This window comes from Artemia franciscana, chromosome 18 (assembly GCF_032884065.1).
Source record: "Artemia franciscana chromosome 18, ASM3288406v1, whole genome shotgun sequence".
Taxonomy (NCBI): Eukaryota; Metazoa; Arthropoda; class Branchiopoda; order Anostraca; family Artemiidae; genus Artemia; species Artemia franciscana.
The window spans coordinates 9,742,729-9,768,739 of NC_088880.1; the positions used below are offsets into that span (position 1 = coordinate 9,742,729).

General features: G+C 34.5%; 1 protein-coding gene across 1 annotated transcript in view; it reads left to right on the forward strand.

The window, feature by feature from the left end:
- LOC136038582 (protein tolkin-like) overlaps positions 1 to 26,011 on the forward strand; it is a 150,507-nt gene that overhangs the window by 22,374 nt on the left and 102,122 nt on the right. Inside the window, exons 3-4 of the mRNA XM_065721778.1 lie at positions 12,369 to 12,611; positions 21,598 to 21,776. Of these exons, the coding sequence (XP_065577850.1) occupies positions 12,369 to 12,611; positions 21,598 to 21,776 (422 nt within the window). The remainder of the gene's footprint in view (positions 1 to 12,368; positions 12,612 to 21,597; positions 21,777 to 26,011) is intronic.

Sequence of the window (26,011 nt, forward strand, 5' to 3'; positions counted from 1 at the left end):
GACTCTTATCTATGTGACAAGGATGCAGATGTTCTGTGGGAAAGTTTAAGAAAGGTAGGAAGTAAAACCTGTATCTAATGCCCTATTTTTATATTGATTGTTAATTTCATGATTAGTTATTGATAGTTCATTGATAATTAACATATAGCATGTATATGTACCTGATTTAGTTCTTTTTCAGTTTGAAGTTTTGCATTTCGGGAGATAGGATCATCCAGGGTCGCATTCAAGATTACTTTTTTTTTATCAGGGAGGGGAGTAAAAAAAAGCTTTAAACAACGCATCAAAAATTGTTTATTATCATATCTGTTATATTTTTATGAGTCGGACAAAACTTTTGAAGGAAGTGAAGAGCGAAGTCAAAACTTATTTATTTCTTTCTAATCCGTGAAACAATACAAAAAGTACAAAATGATTGAGTACAAAATAGAGAAAAAGACAAAATAAAAATAAAAAAGTCAAAACAAAAGGTAAAAATAAAAAAAAGTATCTACGTACAAATGGTTCTGTTACTGGATTAATGCTGAATTTGACTTTAAATGAATCAAAATTAATGCTTTGTAGTTTATGCAACATTAGCTGAAACAGATTGATTTGGGATATCTCCTTAATCGCCGGCCACCAGATTGTCATGGATGAATAGTGATTTTGTACGTGTCTATAAAAATAAGTATTAAAAGTCAGCTGCTTTATATCTGCAGATTAATGCTGAATTTGACTTTAAATGAACCAAAATTAATGCTTTACAGTTTATGCAAAAAAGCTGAAATAAACTGACTCGGGATATCTCCCTAAATTTGTTGAATTCTGAAAATAGCAGCCTACTGAAAACTGGGAATTTTTTCGAGAATTGAAATTGTATACTAAAAATTAAAGACATCGTGACCCATGAAAAACTAATGAGAGTCATATAGATGTTTTTTTCTGCTGTCTACTCATTGGCATTTTTCCTCCTAAAACAACGCCATATCTTTGCAGAGCTTTTATGTTTTCAGCAAAGTGCTAGTTTTTCAAATTTCAGCGAATAGAGGGAAATATCATGATTTGGTTTATTTGAGCTATGTTGCGTACGCTGTGAAGCAATGATTTTTGCGTTCATCAGAAAAAATTTGCTTTTCTTTCCAGAGAACAGTTTGTCCACTATATATCTTGTTCTTTAAGGACTTTTCAGGCTTACGTAAAAAAATAAATAAACTGTACGTGTATAATCCTTATTCTTCACACCCGTTCACAATTGAAAAAATTTGTACACCAAATGTTTTGAATTATCACAGCAAGTTTAAAGTTATTGTTGCTTGCATAACTGTCATTTTGTTACATTAGCAGAGTCCGTACTCTCTCTTTCTCACAATATCAATAAAAAAACTCCTAAAATTACATTATATTTCCAGTTCATTGACTCATTTTTGGCAAATAAAATCTTCAGTTTTCATCTTTTCGTTCTTACATACACACGTGACGCGAAAGTCGGCTGCCTATTGGCTTCGAATACCCCACGTACAATTTGTTAGCACAGAATATAGGACTCGCTTCTATTGAATTTTAACACACAAGTGTGTAAAATTTTACCTCAGATTTTCCTCTACAGGATGCACAATGTTATAACTTATTATTAAGTTATAACATTATTATTAAGTTATATTATTATAGCATTATTATTAAGTTATAACTTATAGTATAAGTTATAACTTATACGCCTTGTTCACTAGCGTGAACATTCCCTTAGTGATTACTTAGATATTCATTATACAGGCAAAAGGTAGCTAAGATTTTATTTTGAGAAAGGCTGAACTTACTTTGAGGATTGAGGGGAGGAGCATAAAGTTCAAATGTTGACTAATCAAGTCTATATGTTTTCAGTTTAATCTAGTGCTGATGGGGTGTTGATATTTTACTGAGTCAAAATAGGCAATGAACTGAATCTAAAGAGGGTCATGTGTAGGAGGGGGGCTTTGAACCTGCCAGATTCTTCTTCACAATTTAATAAAAATTCTCTGAGACGGCTTTCTTAAGAATCCCCCCTCCAAAAATTGCGTATACGTCTGAATCTGACATAGTTTTTAAGAGTGCTGTGATGTCAAAGTAACATTTATGCCCTGTCTCTCTGGGACATAAAATGGGGTATAAATTGAACCATGTATGATCCCTCGAGACGTTTCGGTACCTAGTTTGGTTCTCAGTATGCTGATAGACAACCGGTATCAATGAGGAAGCATTCTAGCCTTTGCACTCGCCCCTCCCAATGGAATGTCCAGATTTTTACGATTGTCTCTATAATGGTGACGATTCTATATAGCTGGCATATTCTTGGGCTTCTTGTACCCTTCTTCAGATTTTATGATTGAGGGGACAGTTTTCCGGTAAATTTATTGACCCCCCTAGATTTTGAAAAATACCTTATTTTAGAATTTTCATTGACAAAATAAAAAATGAATTCCCTCCATTGATTTTGAATAATACTTTTTTGGATTTTTTTTTTTAATGAAAACTCTCTCACCCCACCTTTTCGTGAATTAGTGCCCATATCCCCCTTGAAACGAATTATTGCTTAGTTGTCTACTAAGGGCTACAAGATTTTTACAGGCTGTTTTATCGCTTCTCTTATTGTTTACAGAAATAGTGCTGAATATTAAAATTGGTTTTATTAAGTCTTGAAGGTTTAAACTATCGATAATTCTTCGGCAGGCCAAAAATCCGAATTTTAAAATGCCTTTTGAACTATAGCGGTCAAGGGGATCATAAAGATTGCAAATTCCTATGAGAAATAAACTCAGATTTCCTTGAAATTATAGAGTCGGCATAAGTTTATGACAAAAAGAGACTTTTAACTCCCATCGGACTAATCACAACTGATCAGATCTATTGCACTCGCCGTAAAAAGCTGTGAAATCTTGTATGCTATTCTAATGTCAATATTATTTGTGTTCGTATTATTAACTTCAGAGCTTCACAGCACTCCAGATTAGAACCGAAATAAAAATTCATTCTTGTACTTTTTAATGGCTTTGGGCAAAAAAAATACAGCACTAAAATCAATCATTCTGGGCCCCGAGTTCATAAAAAGGAGTAATGATGGAAGAAAAACATAAATTAAAGTTTAGACGTTAAAACTAGAAGAGTCGTGCGAATTTGGGGACTTGGGGTGGCGGTTGGGAAGCATGTTATGTACCTGATTTAGTTCTTTTTCAGTTTGAAGTTTTGCATTTCGGGAGATGGGATCATCCAGGGTCGTATCCAAGATTACTTTTTTTATCAGGGAGGGGAACAAAAAAAGCTTTAAACAACGCATCCAAAATTGCTTATAATCATTTCTGTTGTATTTTTATGAGTCGGGCAAACTTTTCGGAGGGAGGGGGTTTAATAACAATACCACTAGATATAGCCTTAAGATCAGCCGCACAGTCCAAAAAGTTTTTCTCAATTAGTCTCTGTCACTGGCCATTCGGCTGTAGGGCCAATTGGCCCTATGGTTTTTTAAAACCAAAATAGAGAGGTTGCCGCAATTCACAGGCTATCATCACTGTTACATAGTGATTTAAAAATTTACAGGCTATTCGTCCGAGCATTATTTCTGCAGTAAACTTCGAACCGTCTAAACCGTCTATGCCTCTATGAAATCTGAATTAGTGGTGCCATTTCATGGAAACGTATAGGGGGCAATAATGTATTTTTCAAAATCCGTGAGGGGGGCAATTTGGTTGTTTTTAAATTTTAAACCAAAAACGCTACTTTTCAAATAAAAACCAAAAACTTTATTTCCTGAAATCTAATGGAAGGTGAAATCTTTTGGGTGGGGCAATACCCCACTGTCTCTCAATTAACGTGAATGTTCTCAATAGCTATCTTTCCTGTATTGCATTCCAAACGATCTGTTATAACAATCGCTTTTAAATCCAATTTCATTAAAAGAAAAAAAATTACCTGCTTCCTTGAAAAATTGAAACATTTAAGACTAAAAATGGACGCGTGCGGTGGTCATAACGGACAAAGTTCTCCTTAAATAATCTCAGTTTCCTCAGTGGTTGGTACAAAGACACTTACGAGCTTAACATAAGAAATATAAAAGGTTTTTTCATAAGTTTTTTAATATTCTTATTTAACTCTATCTGTTCATTTATAAACCTTTTAACCCATAAAAAGTATTTCTTTTCATATTCCTTCCCAATAATTGAACCGTATACTTTATACTGACAAATGTTGCTTTTAAAACATGATGCAGAGACCTTGCCTACCTCTTCTTCAAAATTTATAGTGTTCGAATTCAGCTATCATTGCATAGTCTTGACTTAACACGTCTTCATAGTATGATGATTATTGTAATAAAAAGAAGAATATCTCTTTTCTTATAAGAGATTTGACGGTGTGTTTTGTTTCTATATTGGAACATAGAAAGGGGGAGGGTTCTTTGGCCTGGCCTCTTGAAACATCTAGATCTTTGCCATTTTGCTATGATTTCCTATTCATGCCGTTATAATTTCCCTATTTTATGCGGTTTCAACCCCTCCTCCAACCGCCAAATAAATTCCTACATACGCATCTATCGATATACATGATTTAAAACTTCCATTTGTGCATTCGATCTTGCCTCTATATGTCTAAACATATATCACATGCCTCTTCGTCTTCATTTGCGCTTATACTCATGGCTCCATGGTATAGAAACCGATCAAGTGCATAACTCCTCTTTGGTCGCATCTGTCTCCAAGCGGGTCGTAAGTGTTTCCACACGTTAAGGATCACTTAAAAGTTTTCTAGTGCTTCTTTCTATCATTAACCACTTGTTGGATTAGTCCCTGTCGTAAATTCTCATGAATTTCTAACGAAGATCTTTGTCGGCTTAAAATTCCTCAAAAGAAATGTTTCTAATCTATAAATATGTTTTCTAACTTTATGTGAGATAGCCAATTTGGATTGGTATTTAGATAAACCCAAAATAAGATTCAGCATTCTGTATGGAAACATTCTGAAGTCTTGTTTCTGAAGATTCTCCATATACGCCTGTATATAATGGTTAAGCGCCTATAACTCCTGAGAGAACCTCTTTATAGGGAACCCTAATTATTTTGATTTTTAAAATCAGAGTAGCTCAGTATATAGAGTAGCTACAGTAGCTTTTTTCGGAAGATTCTCTGTATATACCGAAATGTAATTATTAAGCGTCTGTAATTCCTGACACACATTGTCTATAAGAAACCCGTTCATTTTAATATGTAGCCTGCTTATTTTAATATTTAGATTCAGCAAAGATCCCGTTCATTTTAATATGTAGCCTGCTTATTTTAATATTTAGATTCAGCAAAGATCCCGTTCATTTTAATATGTAGCCTGCTTATTTTAATATTTAGATTCAGCAAAGATTTAAAACAAACTAACAAGACTGACAAGCTTAGTATACAGCGTAGCTGTATAGAAACACTCTAGAGGTTCTTTTCCTGAAGATTCTCTGTATATACCGAAATGTAATTATTAAGCGTCTATAATTCCTGAGAAACCTTATTTATAAGAAACCCGTTCATTTTGATCTGTAGCCTGCTTATTTTAATATTTAGATTCAGCAAAGATCCCGTTCATTTTAATGTGTAGCCTGCTTATTTTAATATTTAGATTCAGCAAAGATTTAAAACAAACTAACAAGACTGACAAGCTTAGTATACAGCGTAGCTGTATAGAAACACTCTAGAGGTTCTTTTCCTGAAGATTCTCTGTATATACCGAAATGTAATTATTAAGCGTCTATAATTCCTGAGAAACCTTATTTATAAGAAACCCGTTCATTTTGATCTGTAGCCTGCTTATTTTAATATTTAGATTCAGCAAAGATCCCGTTCATTTTAATATGTAGCCTGCTTATTTTAATATTTATATTCAGCAAAGATCCCGTTCATTTTAATGTGTAGCCTGCTTATTTTAATATTTAGATTCAGCAAAGATTTAAAACAAACTAACAAGACTGACAAGCTTAGTATACAGCGTAGCTGTATAGAAACACTCTAGAGGTTCTTTTCCTGAAGATTCTCTGTATATACCGAAATGTAATTATTAAGCGTCTATAATTCCTGAGAAACCTTATTTATAAGAAACCCGTTCATTTTGATCTGTAGCCTGCTTATTTTAATATTTAGATTCAGCAAAGATCCCGTTCATTTTAATATGTAGCCTGCTTATTTTAATATTTAGATTCAGCAAAGATCCCGTTCATTTTAATGTGTAGCCTGCTTATTTTAATATTTAGATTCAGCAAAGATTTAAAACAAACTAACAAGACTGACAAGCTTAGTATACAGCGTAGCTGTATAGAAACACTCTAGAGGTTCTTTTCCTGAAGATTCTCTGTATATACCGAAATGTAATTATTAAGCGTCTATAATTCCTGAGAAACCTTATTTATAAGAAACCCGTTCATTTTGATCTGTAGCCTGCTTATTTTAATATTTAGATTCAGCAAAGATCCCGTTCATTTTAATATGTAGCCTGCTTATTTTAATATTTATATTCAGCAAAGATCCCGTTCATTTTAATGTGTTGCCTGCTTATTTTAATATTTAGATTCAGCAAAGATTTAAAACAAACTAACAAGACTGACAAGCTTAGTATACAGCGTAGCTGTATAGAAACACTCTAGAGGTTCTTTTCCTGAAGATTCTCTGTATATACCGAAATGTAATTATTAAGCGTCTATAATTCCTGAGAAACCTTGTTTATAAGAAACCCGTTCATTTTGATCTGTAGCCTGCTTATTTTAATATTTAGATTCAGCAAAGATCCCGTTCATTTTAATGTGTAGCCTGCTTATTTTAATATTTAGATTCAGCAAAGATTTAAAACAAACTAACAAGACTGACAAGCTTAGTATACAGCGTAGCTGTATAGAAACACTCTAGAGGTTCTTTTCCTGAAGATTCTCTGTATATACCGAAATGTAATTATTAAGCGTCTATAATTCCTGAGAAACCTTGTTTATAAGAAACCCGTTCATTTTGATCTGTAGCCTGCTTATTTTAATATTTAGATTCAGCAAAGATCCCGTTCATTTTAATATGTAGCCTGCTTATTTTAATATTTATATTCAGCAAAGATCCCGTTCATTTTAATATGTAGCCTGCTTATTTTAATATTTAGATTCAGCAAAGATTTAAAACAAACTAACAAGACTGACAAGCTTAGTATACAGCGTGTATAGAAACACTCTAGAGGTTCTTTTCCTGAAGATTCTCTGTATATACCGAAATGTAATTATTAAGCGTCTATAATTCCTGAGAAACCTTGTTTATAAGAAACCCGTTCATTTTGATCTGTGACTTGCTTATTTTAATATTTAGATTCAGCAAAGATCCCGTTCATTTTAATATGTAGCCTGCTTATTTTAATATTTATATTCAGCAAAGATCCCGTTCATTTTAATGTGTAGCCTGCTTATTTTAATATTTAGATTCAGCAAAGATTTAAAACAAACTAACAAGACTGACAAGCTTAGTATACAGCGTAGCTGTATAGAAACACTCTAGAGATTCTTTTCCTGAAGATTCTCTGTATATACCGAAATGTAATTATTAAGCGTCTATAATTCCTGAGAAACCTTATTTATAAGAAACCCGTTCATTTTGATCTGTGACTTGCTTATTTTAATATTTAGATTCAGCAAAGATCCCGTTCATTTTAATATGTAGCCTGCTTATTTTAATATTTATATTCAGCAAAGATCCCGTTCATTTTAATGTGTAGCCTGCTTATTTTAATATTTAGATTCAGCAAAGATTTAAAACAAACTAACAAGACTGACAAGCTTAGTATACAGCGTGTATAGAAACACTCTAGAGGTTCTTTTCCTGAAGATTCTCTGTATATACCGAAATGTAATTATTAAGCGTCTATAATTCCTGAGAAACCTTATTTATAAGAAACCCGTTCATTTTGATCTGTGACTTGCTTATTTTAATATTTAGATTCAGCAAAGGCATAAAAAAAACTAACGCGACTGGGGATCTCAGCAAGTAGAGCCTCCGGCTCCCAGCCTTAGCGTCACGAGTTTGCGCTCAGCCTTGGACTTTTTGTCTTGTCGATTAAAACTAACATTTTCCTTTTTGAGTAAAAGTTGCATTTATGGAAAAAAGTATCAATATTAGACTAGTTTGCACGTGTACATGGCTAAAGATTTGATTGAAGGCGAGGGAGGGGGGCTTTTTTCTTCGTAAATGAGTATTTCCAAAGTTGTAGTTCTAGCTATTTTGCCCTGTTTGTTCTAATAGCTTAGGGAAATTCAAGTTGAAACTTTCAGGGACAGGTTGTGTTGGGGAGAGAGGGAGGGGGTTGGGTAAAGCAAGGTGACTTAGAGTTTGTGTGTAGGGGGCAGTGAAGTCAACTTTTCTCTGTTCTCTACAAAAGACTGCACACAACTTTTTTCGATTATTTTCTTAGGACTTTTTGGCGTTGATGCTAGCAAAGCCGGGTCTAGAGAAAAATCTGGAGGGGGGAATGTGACAACGGCGCCAATAATATAATATTTAAATTATAATGCAATATAATAACTATTTAATATAACTAATATAACTAATATATTAACATAACTAATATACTAATATATTAATGTAACTATTAATATAACTAATATAATAACTATTTAAATTATAATGCAAGTAAACTATTTAAGACACCTGGAAGTATCAACTCATTATTTCCAAATATTCCTTCCCTTATCGTAGAGAGCCCCTGGCACCGTTATGAATATTATATGAATGACACTTCCATGAATGGGTCAAGAGCCTAAACTATGCCCTATAAAAGTATGTTAAAGTATTTAACTCCACCCCTTCGCCCTCCCGAAATGCGGGTGACCTTTGACGAACTTGCATAAATTTTGTACTATTGAAATAAACCTTCAGAAATGTATCTACGTCACACACAAGACCCAAGAACATTGTTCTGAGCCTCATAACTTGGCTAAATTTTGATTTATAAGGTTTTAAAGAATAAAGAATTCTCCTAAATTTGTCAAAGAATGAAATTCTAAAATGGTTTAAAATTGGATTCAAGGGATTAGAATTGTGTTGTCAAAACCTTGTATCAAAGAAGAGCAGACTCAAACCAAAATTAATGCCATAATCAAATCAACATCAAATAACAACAAAATTCAAAACATTATAAGGTGCTTTTAACCAAAACCAAGAGTGCTAAAAATAATTATATTGATTTATAGTCTACCCATAATTCAACCCAGATATACCATTGGAATGAGTAGGCGTCGAAATCTTAAAGTTTATAATTTTTAAATGATCAAGGGCTGGGTGTAATTAAAGTTTGTATTAGCGGTATTTCGACTTGTTCTTTACGTTGTCATCATAAGACTTATGGGAACTTAAATGTCCTGCTCAAAGAGCAGAAAGATCAAAAATGAAATTACTAACCATAAAGTAAATCACTTAAGACAAAGCACATTGCACAAACACGAAACACACAGAAGAAAAACACTAAAAACTCTAAACACTAACGGAAGGATGATTGGTTTGTTTGAAGAGGCTGAAACCACGGCAATTTATTTTGCTACGTTCACCAAATAAGCTTGATGGTTATATTAAACCAAAGCTAAGCAAAGCATAAGTTATTTCAAGCGCAAAACTAGAACAAATTTTTATCGATGAGTAATTATAACCCAAAACGAACAGAAGTTACAATAAATAAACAAGTCAAACTTAAAACGAGCAAAAACTTCCATAAGGAAGAATATGGTTAACACCCCGTGTGCATCTTAAATAACAAAATATAGTTTGCGCTTTCCTGTAGTGGAACTATGCTGAACACAATGGCTATCTCGAAATTTTGATGGAATGTCTTGGGGAGAGAGCATCAAAAAAGGGATATGGGAGGGGGTCGGATGAAGGACCGGTTGAATAATCGCTTAATTCAACTGTCGGTTCCTGATAGTTCATGGCTTCAAGGCGTTCTTCAGCGGCTATCACACTATATATTTCATTTTCTGCTCTAAGAGTTTAAGTTACGCAAAGATTAAACTTTACCTACATTATATAAAAAAACTAGTTTTTTCAACTGAAAGTAAGGAGCGATATTAAAACTTAAAACGGACATAAATTACTCCGTATATGAAATGGATTGTCCCCTCCGCAATCCCTAGCTCTTTACGCTAAAGCTTTTAATTATTTTAAAAAGTAGAATTGTGGCAGAGTCAAACTTTAGCGTAAAGAGCGAGGGATTGCAGAGAGGACAACCCATTTCATATACGGAGTAATTTCTGTTCGTTTTAAGTTTTAATGTCGCTCCTTACTTTCAGTTGAAAAACTAGTTTTTTCTTAAATTTAATTTCTGAACGTTTTGAATTAATGCAAGTTTGATTTTGGCTCTCCGCGCATAAATTACTAAAATGAAATTTGTATATTAATTCTTTTTTTGGCTAAATGGCTTTCTCTTAGTTTTGACCAGATGATTTTGAAAAATAAGGGATGGGGAAGGAAGCCTAGTTGCCCTCCAGTTTTTCGGTTACTTAAAAAGGCAACTAGAACTTTTAATTTTTAACAAACGTTGTTACTTACACAACAAACTTTTATATTCTTATATTTTTACTATGTATACGTGGGGGTTTGTATCCTCGTTAATACGTCGCTCTTTACACTAAATCATAAGTTTTGTCCCAATTCTTTAAGAATGACACCTGAATCAGAAAGGACGTAGAAAAAATAGCTGAAATTGCTAAAAATACTTTAGCATAAAGAGCGAGGTATTTATCTCCTCCTAAATACCTCGCTCTTTATGCTAAAGTATTTTTAGAACCCCTCATATGCGTAATAATCTCTATTCGTTTTAAGTTTCAATGCTACTCCTAACTTTCAATTGAAAAAAACGTTTTCATGTTTATTTTTTCATTGTTATTTTATAGTAATGCTAGAAAATCCTGCGCCCTTTTCATTGAATTTTTCTTCCCCCATTAAATATTCCTCCAAGGAAAGATCCTCCCACATAGCCCCCTCCCCTCAACCCCCACCCAACCAGAAAAATCCCCCTGAAAACGTCTGAACACTTTCCAATAACCATTACTATATGTAAAACATTGGTCAAAGTTTGTAACTTGCAGCCCCTCCCCCAGGGATTGTGGGGGAGTATGTCATTCCCAAAGACACAGTTATTATGGTTTTCGACTATGCAGAACAAAATGGGTATCTCAAAATTTTGATCCGTTGACTTTGGGAAAAAATGAGCGTGGGAGGGGGCCTAGGTGCCCTCCAATTTTTTCGGTCACTCAAAAAAGGGCACTAGAACTTTTCATTTCCGTTAGAATGAGCCCTCTTGCGACATTCTAGGACTGCTTGGTCGATACGATGACCCCAGGGGAAAAGAAAAAAAAACAACAATAAATAAACACGCACCCGTGATTTGTCTTCTGGCAAAAGATACGAAATTCCACATTTTTGTAGATAGGAGCATGAAATTTTCGCTATAGGGTTTTCTGATACGCTGAATGCGATGGTATGATTTTTGTTAAGATTCTATGACTTTTAATGGGTGTTTCCCCGTATTTTCCAAAATAAGGCAAATTTTCTCATGCTCGTAACTTTTGATGACAAAGACTAAATTTGATGAAACTTATATATTTAGAGTCAGCATAAAAATTTGATTCTTTTGATGTATCTTTTAGCATCAAAATTCCGTTTTTTAGAGTTTCGTTTACTATTGAGCCGGGTCGCTCCTTACAGTTCGTTACCACGAACTGTTTAATAAACAAGTCTTTTCACGATAGGCTGACAGAAACGCTCAGAAAATCGTCGTTTAAATAATCACAACCATCATAAGCAATCTATTAAAAATTAAAATGCGGAGATGAAAAGCTTTCTGGCCAAAGTTTAATAATTTGCTTTCAAGCTTTATTAATTAATCATTTTAATCAATCGAAGCACTCAATTAATTAACAATTTTGATTATTAATCCGATTATTGAAAATTTTATTTATTTTGTTTGATCCACAAATTCCACTTTGTTCCTGCGACCTCCTATTATTGAATTTCAAATTTTCCATAACGTAACATTAACTAACGAAACGTAAATTCGAAGTAGACCGGGAATCCAGTTAAGTAGCTTCTGAGGAGTGAAGTTAATTTTTTTACATTTGTTCTTGATACCAACTATTTATAAGTTTAGGAAGCAAAATAAATTTCCCAGGTGCCACAAAATCAAGATAGATTTGTGGGGCCAAAGCAAAAAAGAAACAGGTCTGGAATTTGAATTGAAATCCTTTTATCACTTAGTTGTTTAAGTTCATTAGTAATGTTTGTCTCAGCGTAAATCTTCATAATTGTTTTCGTGTTTTATCCCAAGCGCAATTAATTTTTACATTTATTATTGTAATTAACTATGTATAATTTCAGGAAGCACAAAAAACATTGGCATAGTGCCGCAAAGTCAAGACGCGTACGTGCCGCCACAGCACGAAAAGAACGAGTCTGGGACTACGGCGTAATTCCATACGAAATTGACGCCAATTTTTCGGGTCTCCATAAAGCCTTATTTCGACAAGCCATGAGACACTGGGAAAACTACACCTGTGTCAAATTTGTAGAACGCTCCAGCGATCATCCAAATTACATATTGTTCACAGAGAGAGCTTGCGGGTGAGTTTATCTTATTGGTCCCCTTTTATTCCTCGGTGGGATTGTAAGACCAGATGTGAAATTTCAAATTTATGTATTTCTAAAGGGATAAACTTGTGGTCAAATCTGATGGAAATTTTAGGGGAATTGAAATAGGGGAGAATTATATTGCTAAAATGAGAAAAACAATGTGGTAGCGGGATTAGGTAGTTATTTTAAGTCAAGTGCATATGTTACTGAAATAAGAGATGTGTCCAGAAGAGAATAAGGGGGAGGGGATCAAGAATTAAAAGCATTGCATTTCCATCTTTAGCTCATGAATAAATTTTTCTTGTTTATAACAAAGCACTGGGATATTATGACAAAATATGTTTTATGGAAGCTTTTATTAAAGTACCAATTGAAAACTAAATCAGATTTTTTCCGAGTTTACGCAAACATATACGGCTTAAGAAATGAGAAAAACCAAAAAATCAATTGTTAATGAAAAAAACCTACGTGCACTTAGCCGGAGCCAAGTTTCAAAATAAGGAGCGTGTGTGAAAAATCAACAGAAAATGAGAGAAAAGGACGGTACCACACTTGTATGGTATATCCCTAATATTCTTCTACTATGTCTCTCTGACGTTCAATCCTAATGAAATATACCAAAGCAAGATAAAAAATATACTACTTGAGAAACAAATTTGGGCTGTATATTTGCATATTGGTGGTTGTGGGGGGGGGGGGGGGGGGGGTTTAAAGTATAACGAGTATGCATGCCAAATGTGTTAGGTACAATTATTCTGCACATTACGTATTACGAATTTTTTCTAACTACAGACGGTGCAAATACTGGACCAACACCCCCACCCCTAATTTGCAAATATATAGCCCAAATTATATATATTCCATCTATTCTGTAACTTCTTTTTGTCTTTTCTCACGCTAAGCTGAAAGAAGCTAAAGAAAAAAACTGGTTTTATAATACGTCAATGAATGAACAACTTAAGCGGTACGAGCTTTATCATACAAGTACACAAAAACTTGGTCTTTTGCTGTTTCAAAGGACATAAAAAAATTGTTTGTGGTTTTTGTACTTTAGCTGTGGTCTGTCCTAGTTGTATCATGCCGGAAAAGTCATGTAGAATTAAGTCACTTTCTATTAAGACATCACTTTCAAGTCCCTTTCCATCAAAAAAAAAGGATGCAATGTTCACCTCCAACTACTTTAGCAAAAAAAGCTGTATATCAACCCCTGCACCGTATAAATATTTTAATGTAGTTTTATAGGTGTTAGAATAGGTGCTAGATTTTTCTCCTTTGTAAACTGATTTCGTTCATGAAACTTGTTGCGTGATTTTTTTGATGGTGGGACTTATTGCATACTGAACTTAGTTCGTGAAACATGCTGCATGTTGATATTTCTTTTCGTCCAACTTACGCATTGATTTTGTTGACGGAACTTGTTGTGTGTTTATTTTTGTTCGTAGAAATTGTTGCTTGCTGATTTTTGTTCATGAAATTGTTGCATATTAATTTTTCTCTTTGTAAAACTTGTACTCTCCTCGTGAAACCGATTTTGCTCATGGAACTTATTGACTGCGGATTTTTTTTTCGTGGAACTAATTGCATGCTGATTTTGTTTGTGAAACTTGTTGCGTTCCTGAAGGTTTTTGCATGCTGAATTTTCTTGTCGTAAAGCTTTTACATTGAATTTTCTCTTCGTGAAACTGGTTTTGTTTATGGTACTTATTGAGTGCAGATATTGTTTTTCGTGGAACTTGTTGCATGCTGATTTTGTCAGTGAAAATTGTTACATCTCGATTCTTCTCTTCATGAAACTTGTATAGATTTTTCTCCTCGTAAAACTGATTCTGTTCAAGGAACTTATTGCCTGCTGATTTTTGTTTGTGGAACTTGATACGTGCTGACATTTGTTCATGAAACTTGTTTCGTGTTGATTTTTCTCTTTGCGAAACTTGAAACTGCTAAGTTCCGTGAACAAAAGGAGTTTCACGAGGAGAAAAATTAATGTACAAGTTTCTTGAAGACAAAAATCAATATGCTAAAAGTTTAATGAATAAAAATCAGCACACAAAAAGTTCCATGAACAAAATGAGTTTCACGAGGGCAAAAATCAATGTACAAGTTTCTCGAAGAGAAAAATCAGCCTGCAACAAGTTTCACAAACCAAAATCAGCATGTAAAAAGATCCATGAACAAAATGAGTTTCACGTGAAGAAAAATCAATGTAAAAATTTCACAAAAAGAAAAACCTAAATGCAACTAGTTCCAAAAACAAAAATCAGCAGGATTTTTGGACAAAATCAGTTTCACGAGGAGAAAAATAATTGTACAAGTTTCAGAAAGAGAAAAACAAATTGACAACAAGTTTAACGAACAAATTTCAGTCCGCAATAAGTTCCATGGAACCAATATAAAAGTTTCACGAAGAGAAAAGTCAACATGCAACAAGTTTCACGAACGAAAATCAGCAAGCAACAAGTTCCATGAAAAAAAACAGTTTCACGAGGAGGAAAATCAATGTATAAATTTCGCGAAGAGAAAAATCAACATGCAACACTTCTCATGAACAAAACCGGCACGCAGCAAGTTTCACGAACAAAAAATCAGCCCGCAAAATGTTCCACGGACAAAATCAGTTTAACGAGGAGAAAAATCAATGCACAAGTTTCATGACCAGCAAAATTAACATGCAACAAGTTTCACGTACAATATTGAATACGCAACAAATTCCCCGAACAAAGATCAGCACGTAACAAGCTCCGTAAACAAATATTAGCTTGCAAAAAGCTCCATGAACAAAAGCAGTTTCACGAGGGGAAAAATCAATTTACAAGTTTCACGAAGAGAAAAATCAACATGTAACAATAAAAATCAGCATGCAACAAGTTCTATGAACAACATGAGTTTCACGAGGGAAAAAAGTCATTATACAAGTTTAACGAAGAGAAAAATCAACATGCAACAAGTCTCACAAACGAAAATCAGCACGCATAAAGTTCCATGAACAAAATGAGTACCACGAGGAGAAAAATCAATGTACAAGTTTCACGAAAAGAAAAATCACAATGGAAGAAATTTCAAAAAAAATCCACAGGCAATAAGTTCCACGAACAAAAATCAACAGGCAACAATTTCCACGAACAAAAATCAGCACGCAACAAGTTACATCATCAAAATTAATTTCACGAGGAGAAAAATCAATGCACAAGTTTCACGAAGCGAAAAATCAGCTTGCAACAAGTTTCACCAACCAAATCAGCACGCAACAACCTCCACGAACAAAAATCAGCATGCATTAATTTCCATGAGCAAATCAATTTCACGAGGGAAATTTGATCGCACAAGTCTTACGAACAAGTTTTGACCTCTATATCTTAAATATTTAATAAAAATATACATGCATCGTAGTTTTCTCACTCAAAATAAGCAAATCATAACCAATCCTAGAAGAGAAACCGGTTTTTGATAGGTCTTATACAGCATAATTCTTGAGCGCGTTCCGTTTAGCAGACAAGTACCTATTTTTGCTACGTTTTTACGAGTCAGACGTATATTTCAGGGGGGGGGGTCTTTTCAGCAACAGCGTTGAAATATATATAGCCTATAGGCTACTCAAGCTTAACGGGAAAACATCAGCACGGGGAGACTGGGGTCTCCAAATATACTTGGGCCAAGAAACTCAGTCGTCGGCCCTGGACCGGAGGCAATGGCAAACTAAAACTTAATAATACAGGTGCTGGACATGAAGGTATGGAATCGTGGACTTTTACAATGCAAATGATAAGCCCCTTTGTATAACAATTTTGAATCTTGGTAGTCATGGTTTCCCTTTAGCACTTGTATTTATGAGAAACGCCTCTTTCTGTTTCCATTCACTTGTCAGTATGCGAAATTGTATAAATACCCATCTCGAATTTCCTTCCATGTTTTTTCCTTTGTAAATTCGATTACAAACGAGCATGTTAAACCACTTTTGTTGATTATTCAAATATGCGTAACAGGCTCTGCACAGGGGTTCGCGACTAATTTCTTGAATTTGATTATGGCTATCCTTGATTAGGGTTTTTCCGTAGACATAAAGAATGAAAGACCAACTTTTATCTCAAACACAAGCGTTGCTTAGGTTTTCAGCGTCTGGGGACTATTTCAATTCCCCCCCCCACCATCACTACCAAAAATAAATAAGCAATTGTATTAACAAAAAAAAAACCTACTCGGAGGCTATACCCAGGGACAGTTGTTTCCCATAATCATTAACTGTTTTTAATCTGAAGAGCAAAATATTAACAAGTTTTATTCTGATTGAGCTCTTCTCACGTTTTTATTGTCGACATTGTCCTATTGCGTTCTACCAAAGTTTTTTTCTCTTCCTAACCCATTTCAGTTTGATTCGTTTCAAATTATAAACAGTCGAAACTTAACATCTTCTATTCTGTACGGCCGAAGGCTATTATGGCGCTTATATCTTTTAAATGGCTCGTGTCTGAATTTTATACTGAAAGCCAAAGTATGTAATATATGTGGTCTTTGTATATTTTTATGTGTTTCAATATTTTTTTTTTGACGATTGACTTTTGATGTTTATTTTACTTATTATTATTATATATATATATATATATATATATATATATATATATATATATATATATATATATATAATTTTTTTTTAATTATTTAGTTGAATTTAATGATGCTGATTGTTTTAGTCATTCGTCCTCAGAGTTTTGTTGCTTTTGTTGCTTGTAAAATGATTAAATTGTATATATTTTTTGTCTAATAAGGTTTTATTTAATTTAAACAAAAAAAAATATTGCCAAATTTATTCATAAAACGAAAATATTGACGATATTAATTCGAAAGAGGAAAAAGATTTACAAGTTTCATTCGTACTTCCTCTTCTCACATTTTCAAGTTGTTTCTTTTTTTTCCTGACAAATACATTTCAGTTAGATTTATTTCAAATCGTAGAGTAAGCTGTTTGCTTCTTGACAAACTTTATTTAATTTATAGTATTTGCATTTATAGGATTTATAGCATTATAGCACTTGATAGATATGTTGTGTTCTTCTATTCTGAATGGTTGAAGAAATTGACTGTTCTTATTGTATACATTAAAAATAAGACATAGTTAATTTACTGACTGATTTTTTTATTCTAAAAGACAAAATATTACTACTTTTTTCTGAAGAGCAAAAATATTGACTACATTTATTCCAAAGAGCAAACAGATTTGCGGATTTCATTTTGATTTGCTCTTCTCATATTTGGAGTTTTTTATTTTGTTTTTCTCATGGCAAATATGTTCCAATTGGGCATACTTCGAATTATTAAGCAAATAAGGGGTTTTAGGCATTATTGTTTTAATATTGTAAAGAGCGGCCAGGGTTAACCACTGGGTGTTTACCCTTCCCCCAGAAAATACCCCCATCCCTCCCGCTTGGAAAATACCCCCGGAAAAACCCCACGTGGAAAATACCCTCCGTGGAAAATACTCCCCAGAAAATACCCCCCTTGAAAACCCCCTCTACCCTCGAAAAATACCCCCCCCCCTCTCGGGAAAAAAAACAAACTCTGGAAAATAAGGCTCGCCAAATTTGAGACTTTTATTTGATTTTTTTTCTGTAGGGGGAGGGAATTTCGGTATTTGTGTATTATACGCCACTCACTCAAGTTTACGCTGTGTAAAACTCGAGAACAAACCGGTTTTTTTGTTGGTTTCTTTCAGCTTTGCGTGAGAAAAGACAGGGACAAGTGACAGAATAGATGGGAAATATATAACTTGGACTATATATTTGCAAACAGGGGGGGGGGGTTAAGGAATTTGGACGGTTTGAAGTCAGAAAATAATTCTTACTTCATAATAAGCATAATAATTTAACCTAACACATTTTACATGCAGACCCGCTATAAATTACCCCCCCCCCCCCCCAATGGGTAAATATATAGCCCAAATCTGTTTCTAAAGTAACAAACAAACTTCCAAAGAAACCTCCTTATTCTCGAGTTTTACACATTGTAAACTTGAATGAGTAGCGTAGAATACACAAGTACCCGAATTTTTCATGGAGTGAGAGACGGATTTTCCAGTATTATTTAAAAACGATAAGAAATTAAGTTAAAAATTTTTTTTCAACTGAAAGTAAGGAGCAACATTAAAACTTAAAACAAACAAAAATTATTACGTATATGAAAAGAGTTGTCCCTTCAACAAGACCTTGCTCTTTACGCTAAGGTTTTGACTTTTTGTCCCAATCCCTTAAGAACGATTCTTGAAACACAATGGCCGTTTCGTTAGAATAATAAACCTTGTTTTTATATTCAAAAAAGAATTTTAGCGTAATGAGCGAGGTCTTTAGGAGGAAGCAACCCCTTTAACTTTTTTTCGGGAAGGGGGTGATTTTTCGCTGGCGGTGGATTTCCATTGGCAAAATCCTCCTTGGAGAGGAAAAAATCCAAGTTTAGGAAGTTGTATTTTCCAGGGCAAATTTTACACTGGGGGATTCGACAGAATTCCTACAAAAAATTGTTTTATTTGTCTGACATTATCTTTGCCAACTCAATTTTGCATGCGGTTTTGATTTCCATGGAAGAGGACGTTTCCAGAGTGACCTAGAAACCGATTAGAGATTAAGGACTTTTTCAAATGAAAGTATGCTAAGGATAATTTTTCAGGCTGAATCTTCTGTAAGAAATTTTACGGGAAGGGGGATTTACAGCGAGGATGGAACTGTCTGAAGGAAACTTGAGGGGGGGGTTGTTATTTAAGTCGGATGAAATTTTCATGGAGGAGTTTCCCGTGAGGGAGGGGTGTATATTTTATGGAGGGTGAGCCAAATTTACCTGATTTATTTGAAAAATGAACAGAAATTAAAAAAAATTACCAAAAGTATGGAGCAGCATAGAAATTCAAAAAGAGCAGAAATTATTCCGTACATGAATAGGTGCCCCCTCCTCAATACCTTACTCCTTACGCTAAAGTTTGACTGTTTGTCCAAATTTTTATGAATGGCTACTGAACGACAGGGGCCGTTTAATAACAATAAGAAGCTACCTTGAAACTGCTAAGAGTTTTAGCGTAAAAAGCAAGATATTAAGGAGGGGACAACCCTTCACATACTGTATAAATTTTTTTCGTTTTGAGTTTTTATGTTGGTGCTTACTTTCAGTTTAAAAAACTTGTTTTTATTTAATTAAGGAAACACAATCACTTTTCACGAAAATTTCTTCAATTTTCTTACAGAAATTAGTACAGCCAGGTGAAAAAACCTTTTAGGGATCAGTTAAAATGTAAAATCCTGTAAATATCTGAAAGTCTCGCTCGCCTAGCTCAACTACTTGTCTTTAAAATGGCGTTTACCCCCGAAAAATACCCCCCGTGTAAAATACCCCCGCAAAATATCCATCGCAGAAAATATTCCCCCAAAAAATACCCCAGCCCACGCGGAAAATAAGCCTTTCCAAATTTGTGAATTTTATTTGAGTTTTTTTTCCCGTAGGGAGAAGGAATTTTGGTACTTGTGTTTATACGTCACTCACTCAAACTTATGCTGTGTAAAACTCGAGAACAAATTTGTTTCTTCGTTGCTGTCTCTCAACTTAGCGTGAGACAAGACAAAGACAAGTGACAGAATAGATGGAAATGGACCCCAATGACAAATACTATGCGTAACCAATGGGCAACTTTCATAACTTACACGCCTCTCTGAACGGAATGCTGGAGACCATTTTACCACGAAAAACAAAGTTAATTGATTTTTCAACTATACTGGACAAAATGGCTATCTCAAAATTTTGATCAGATTACTTTGGGAAATAAATGGGTGTGGGAGGGGGGCAAGTTGCCCTCCAAACTTTTTTATCACTTAAAAAGGACACTAGAACTTTTAATTTCAGTTCGAATGTGCCCTCTACCGTTCTTCTAGGACCATTATTTCAATACAATCACCCCTGCGGAACAAGAAAACAAACATGCATCCATGACCCATCTTCTGGCAAAATAGCACAGGATGTATTTGTAGCTAGAGAGGGTGTTTTCATTTCCACCTTTGAAAGTTTTAAAAATAAGAGAACCTACTCTTGAACTGATCGATTTTAGGAAGTAAAAGCACCTTAAATATCAGGGGGGAAATTGACCTAAGCAATGCGGCAAAACAGGAAGCATAGAACATTTTTTAATTTTGCCATTAACTAGGCATACATTTTTACTCGATGATAAGGTTTCAAAGGCAGTATATTTTGAAAAATATTAATGTGGAACGTATTCTGAACGGAAGCCTATTTTTCTCGTTTTTCTTATTTTGAAAACGAGCATGGATTAATAAAAAAAAAACCAAAAAAAAACCTGTCTGCTCAAAATAAAGATCAAATTTGAAGCTTAGAATGAGTTTTTAAACAGTTTGAAGCTACTTAATAAATTATAGCTTTTTTAATGGGGGGGGGGGGAAATTTCCCCCTATTACCCCCCCCCCTGTCTCAACAATACCATCAATTGAATGAATGAAAAGTACTGATGTCTGCACAAGGAGGCTATTGAACTGCTTTAAGCGAACGTCTGAGTAGTCGAGTCATTTACGCAAAATAAATGTTGGGGCAGAGGGGGGGGGCGTGTTGGCCAAAACAATCAAATGATTTTTAATTCCCAAAAATTGCTAAAATCCAATAATTTTTGTTGTGATTCCACTCTCCCTGAATTCTTCAGTGGTTCCCTGAATTTTTCCAAAAATATCGAGGTCTCTTATAAAATTTGCGTTACCGAAAATTAACAATTTGTGTTTCGTCTTATCGTTCATGTATTTGAGAGTGTTAAGTTTCAGAGAGATTTCGGAGAACCCCATTTTATTTTGGGAAAATCCGGGGAGGGCTAAAAAATAGGGAGATAGTAGTAGCATTGTTTTTTGGGAATAGGCCCATCGACCGACCTCTTGCATGCTTGCCCGGACTCGCAATTTATAGCAAATGCTGACCTTTAACGTTATACTAAACCGATATTGTTCTGTAGGTGCTGTTCCTTTGTTGGAAAGCGAGGAAATGGACCCCAAGCAATCTCCATTGGAAAAAACTGTGATAAATTTGGAATCGTGGTTCATGAACTTGGTCATGTAGTCGGATTTTGGCATGAACACACCCGACCCGATCGAGATAATCATGTACATATTGTCAGAGAGAACATTATGCCCGGTGAGTTCCATGCATATTCTTTATATGTTCATTTTTTCGTTTCTAAATTAGCATCAGGCTCATAAGTAAGGAGAAACCTACAAGTCCTCTCCCTCAAAATCTCATAATACTATTTTCCCCTTAAGATTTTTCCTCATTCAGCTGTATGGATGGATTTTACCCACCTCTTAAGGCAGGACGGGCTCTCAAGGAATCTTCCTATAACTCCCATGTTAAACATTTGGAATTTGCCTGAAGTTTCTGAATTAGTGATTTCGGCGGTTTTAATTTTAACAGATATAAAAAAAAAGGTGTACATTTTGATCTAATCAAATCTTTAAGCCGACAATTAATTTTTTATAATTCCAAAATAATTATAAAACCTATTTCAGATTTGTATTTTAGATTGCTATATTTGACACTGTTGCTGTGGGGTATCAAAAAATAGAGCAAAAAATATTCTATTCAAAAATCAGAAACTTGTTTCTATAATATATACTTGCTGGCTGCAGTCCCTTCAAATACTTTACATATTTGTGTTCCAAAGTAAAAATTTCCCTCAAAAGACTAGATGCAGCTGTAATCGGAGCGCATGAGAATACATAAATTAGACCAAGGGACTAACCACTCGGATTGTTCTTGAGCGATTCAGTGAAGTATTAGTTAGCTGTAACCGGTTTAAACAGATTCTGGAGAATGAGTAGCGTGCAGACACCAAACTGCCGGTTAATAAATATATATAAAAAATTACATTGTATAAATAATTACAGGAAGAGTTTCTAAGGATAACCTGCGCCTAATCGTAATTTTGAGTGAGGAACCCCTTAAGTTCAACCTTCTCATGTTTATTTAGTTAAAGCGATGAAGAAAACTGATAACTTTTTCTTTGACCGAGTTGCCACCCCTGAAAAATAATTGACCTGGGAGTAAAATGCCTGGACCTCCGCTAGGCCTTAAATAGCACTTTGAAATGTCTCCGGGTATTTATCTGACTGACATGGCCCTTTCTGTAAAGGCTATAGATAAATATTTCCAAACTTTCAGAGAATTTCATGGAGGGGGGGGGGGCGCATTTTCTTTCCAGCTTTTCACAAGAGAGAGGGTAATTTGTCCCAATCTTGGGAAAGTCTTTGAAGCCTAACAATCTTGTCCAAACTTAGTATGGCGTTGATTTAACTTCTAATGAATAGAACTAATATTTTTGTCTGACAATGTGATAGTCTTTTCTAAAATGATACTAGGACTAGTGGGAGACGGGCTCTTTGTCCTCCCTTGAAATGTAAAAGCTATTGCGGCAATGAGCACAACTTAAAATATAATGACTAAAATATAAAGACAAAAAGTTGATTCATATAATTGTCATGACTTGAATATTAAGTATTATAATAGTTGGACATTGCTTTTATTCAGTGAAGAATCGAATATTTGCTAATCAACTCCTGACAGGAACATGTAGGTCATTCACCCAAAAGTTTTTGATACCAGTCTGGACAGCTGAATATGGAAGTAAGTCGATGCTCTAGTTTAGTATAGGCTATCTTTAATGCCCAAATAAGGAAGTTCCCCCTGTAGCTGGAGATCCTCCACTACTAGAACTGATTCTGTAGAAGTTTTCAAGAAGGCTAGTTGATTTAGCCTACTCTGAATGTCTAAATAGACTCATGCCTATCTAATTTTTAAATCTTTAGTTTCCTCCAAAAGTAATAAAAAAAAACTGTATTAGATATTTTTCAGAGAAAAAATAGTTGAAATCAAAGGGTTAATCCTTGGGGGGACGAGAATGACTTGTCCTAATTGGGGCTGGAGGGAGTTAGAGTGTTTTTCCTTGGAAGAGGGGAAGGTCAAAAACGCAAAACGGCACAGGTCTGCATCGATCTTTTTATATTTTTAAAGGATAAATTGAAGTGAGATATTGACAACAAAATACACTGAGCTATGTCCCTGGAAGCATGATATATTAAACTTTTCCTTTGTATGCAGTAAATTTCGGGAAACATTTGAAACAGTGCATTAGCTAACTTTGCAATGCTGCTATGTCGTCACTAGGACGCCTAAAGGTCATGTTTGACTTTATACACTTCTAATATACTTGCCTGAAACTGTTTTATAACCTGTTTTGAGAGAGAGGATCAGGAGTACAAGGTAAGGTCAACTACGCTTTAATCCTCCTGATCTACATTACTCTGCTTATTCTACCTTTGAGAATAGCATAGGAAACAACTGTGGGTAACAGCTGTAGCAGTAATGGGAATATTTCAGATAAAACCTTTCAATGTGACAGCGACTTGGGTCAATTAAAGATTTATTTAGAGGAATACCATTCGATTTCACTGAACAAACTAACCAAAGCTCTATCTGAGGGCAATTACCAGATTTTTGCTCTTTAAACAATTTAATATAAAATTCTCCATACATGAAAATCTTCAATTTTTGCACATAAGTGTGACAAGTTTGACAAAGTCATTGCAATAATGATGTAGGTCTATATAAAAACGACGTCACTCTCATATTTTTTGTTATTCTTAAATTAAGGCTCTTAACGAATTTTCTCAAAGTTTTGACCTATCTAGATAGTTTTTTAGGCCAGAATATCCCATGATGCCAATTTTTTCGAAAAAATTTGGAGCAGTTTTCTCGAAAAAATAAATAAATAAATTAATACATAAATATATACATACAAAATTATTGCTCACTTATAAAGATAGTATATATTTTAAGCTTTCGCTTGCTCGGAGTTACGTCTTAAGCATAGGATTAAAATTTAAAAAAACTGAAGAAAAAAAGCAAGACAAAAAAAATCTTTAATTACTTAATTACTTACTTACTGATGTACGGGGTTTACTATAAGAAAGCTCAAAAAAACAATGCACCGAAACAATTAACCCTCCGTAACCCATCTTTTGCATGGAGTAGCCCCTTAAACATAGGAATAAAATTTAATAAACAAAAGAAAAGAAAGAAATAGAGAGAAAAAACCGAATTTTACTTACTTACTTATGATCAGGGCTTATTGATATAAAGCTTAAAAAAACAATGCAACAAAACGATTAACCCTCCTTAAACTATCGCTTGCTTGGAGTAGCCCCTTAAACATGGGAATAAAAAAAAATTATCAGAAACGAAAGAAACGAAATGTGTGTCATATCACTTGTTCTGCTCTATCATTCTTTTAACTCGGATATTATGCTAGCCTATAAATCCTTTATCAGAAAGATATTCCAATACATCAGAAACTTGAAAAGAGACGGCATTTCGATTTGTGGCTTCTTTTCGTATTCAAAGTGAATGATGAAGGATGTATTTATGCTGCTTCTTTACAAAATATCTTCGAATTTTCGGTTGGCAACAATTCTGAAATAAAATCTGAATATTGAAGGTATGATTAAAGGCAATAACGACATGAATGAGCTGCTCATAATGATGCTAATACAGCCAAAAAGGATGGTTTTGTATCATTAGTTATGTCCTAATTGAGTTTTTGGCACCGATTTGGTGAATTGCCTCTGTGTTTATATTTTGGTTGAAATTTAAATCGCTACTGTTTTTTTTTTCTATACATACCTGCTCACAGACGGGGGTGAAGTGAAAATTTAAGATGTGTCTTCTAAAGTTTTTCTTTTGTACCCCCTCCCAAGAAAAATTCTGGATACGGCCCTTATCCCAAGTAAAGTTTTAAAATTTCTAGTCGTAATTGTGAATTTATGTGCATTTGATTCCCATTGTAGAAAAATTTTCCGATTCTTTCTGGAGAGTTTAAAAAACTGTTAATCTTAAATTACCAAGAACAGTGGAAATGAAATATGATTGCTTGCAAGGCCGTATCCAGGGGGATTATGGGGTTTGAAACTATCTAACTAACTTATTTGCATATTGACCAATGGTCTGCGTTGCGCAGATACTGATCTCCTGATTCACTGCCTTCGACAGGGAGTGAAATCAAGATTGGGGTTCGGAAGCCCCCATCCAAAAATGTTTATCCATCACCTAAAATCGTAAGTGATTAGTGTGCTAGATTTATGACCCTTTGTCCGAGAGGACAGAGTTCAAGTCCAAGTGTTACTGGTTGTTTGGTTTGAACGGGGGTCAGAGGCATGACTCTATATTCTCGCCCAGAGTCGACCCAGCTTTAGATGGGTACCAGGAGAAATCTTGGGAAGTTAAACAGGGAAGGATTTTGAAAGCACACCCTCAACCCCTCATTGCACTTCCTGGTTGAAGGGCCATAACGCTGAAACCGGCACCGCCAGTAGGGATTG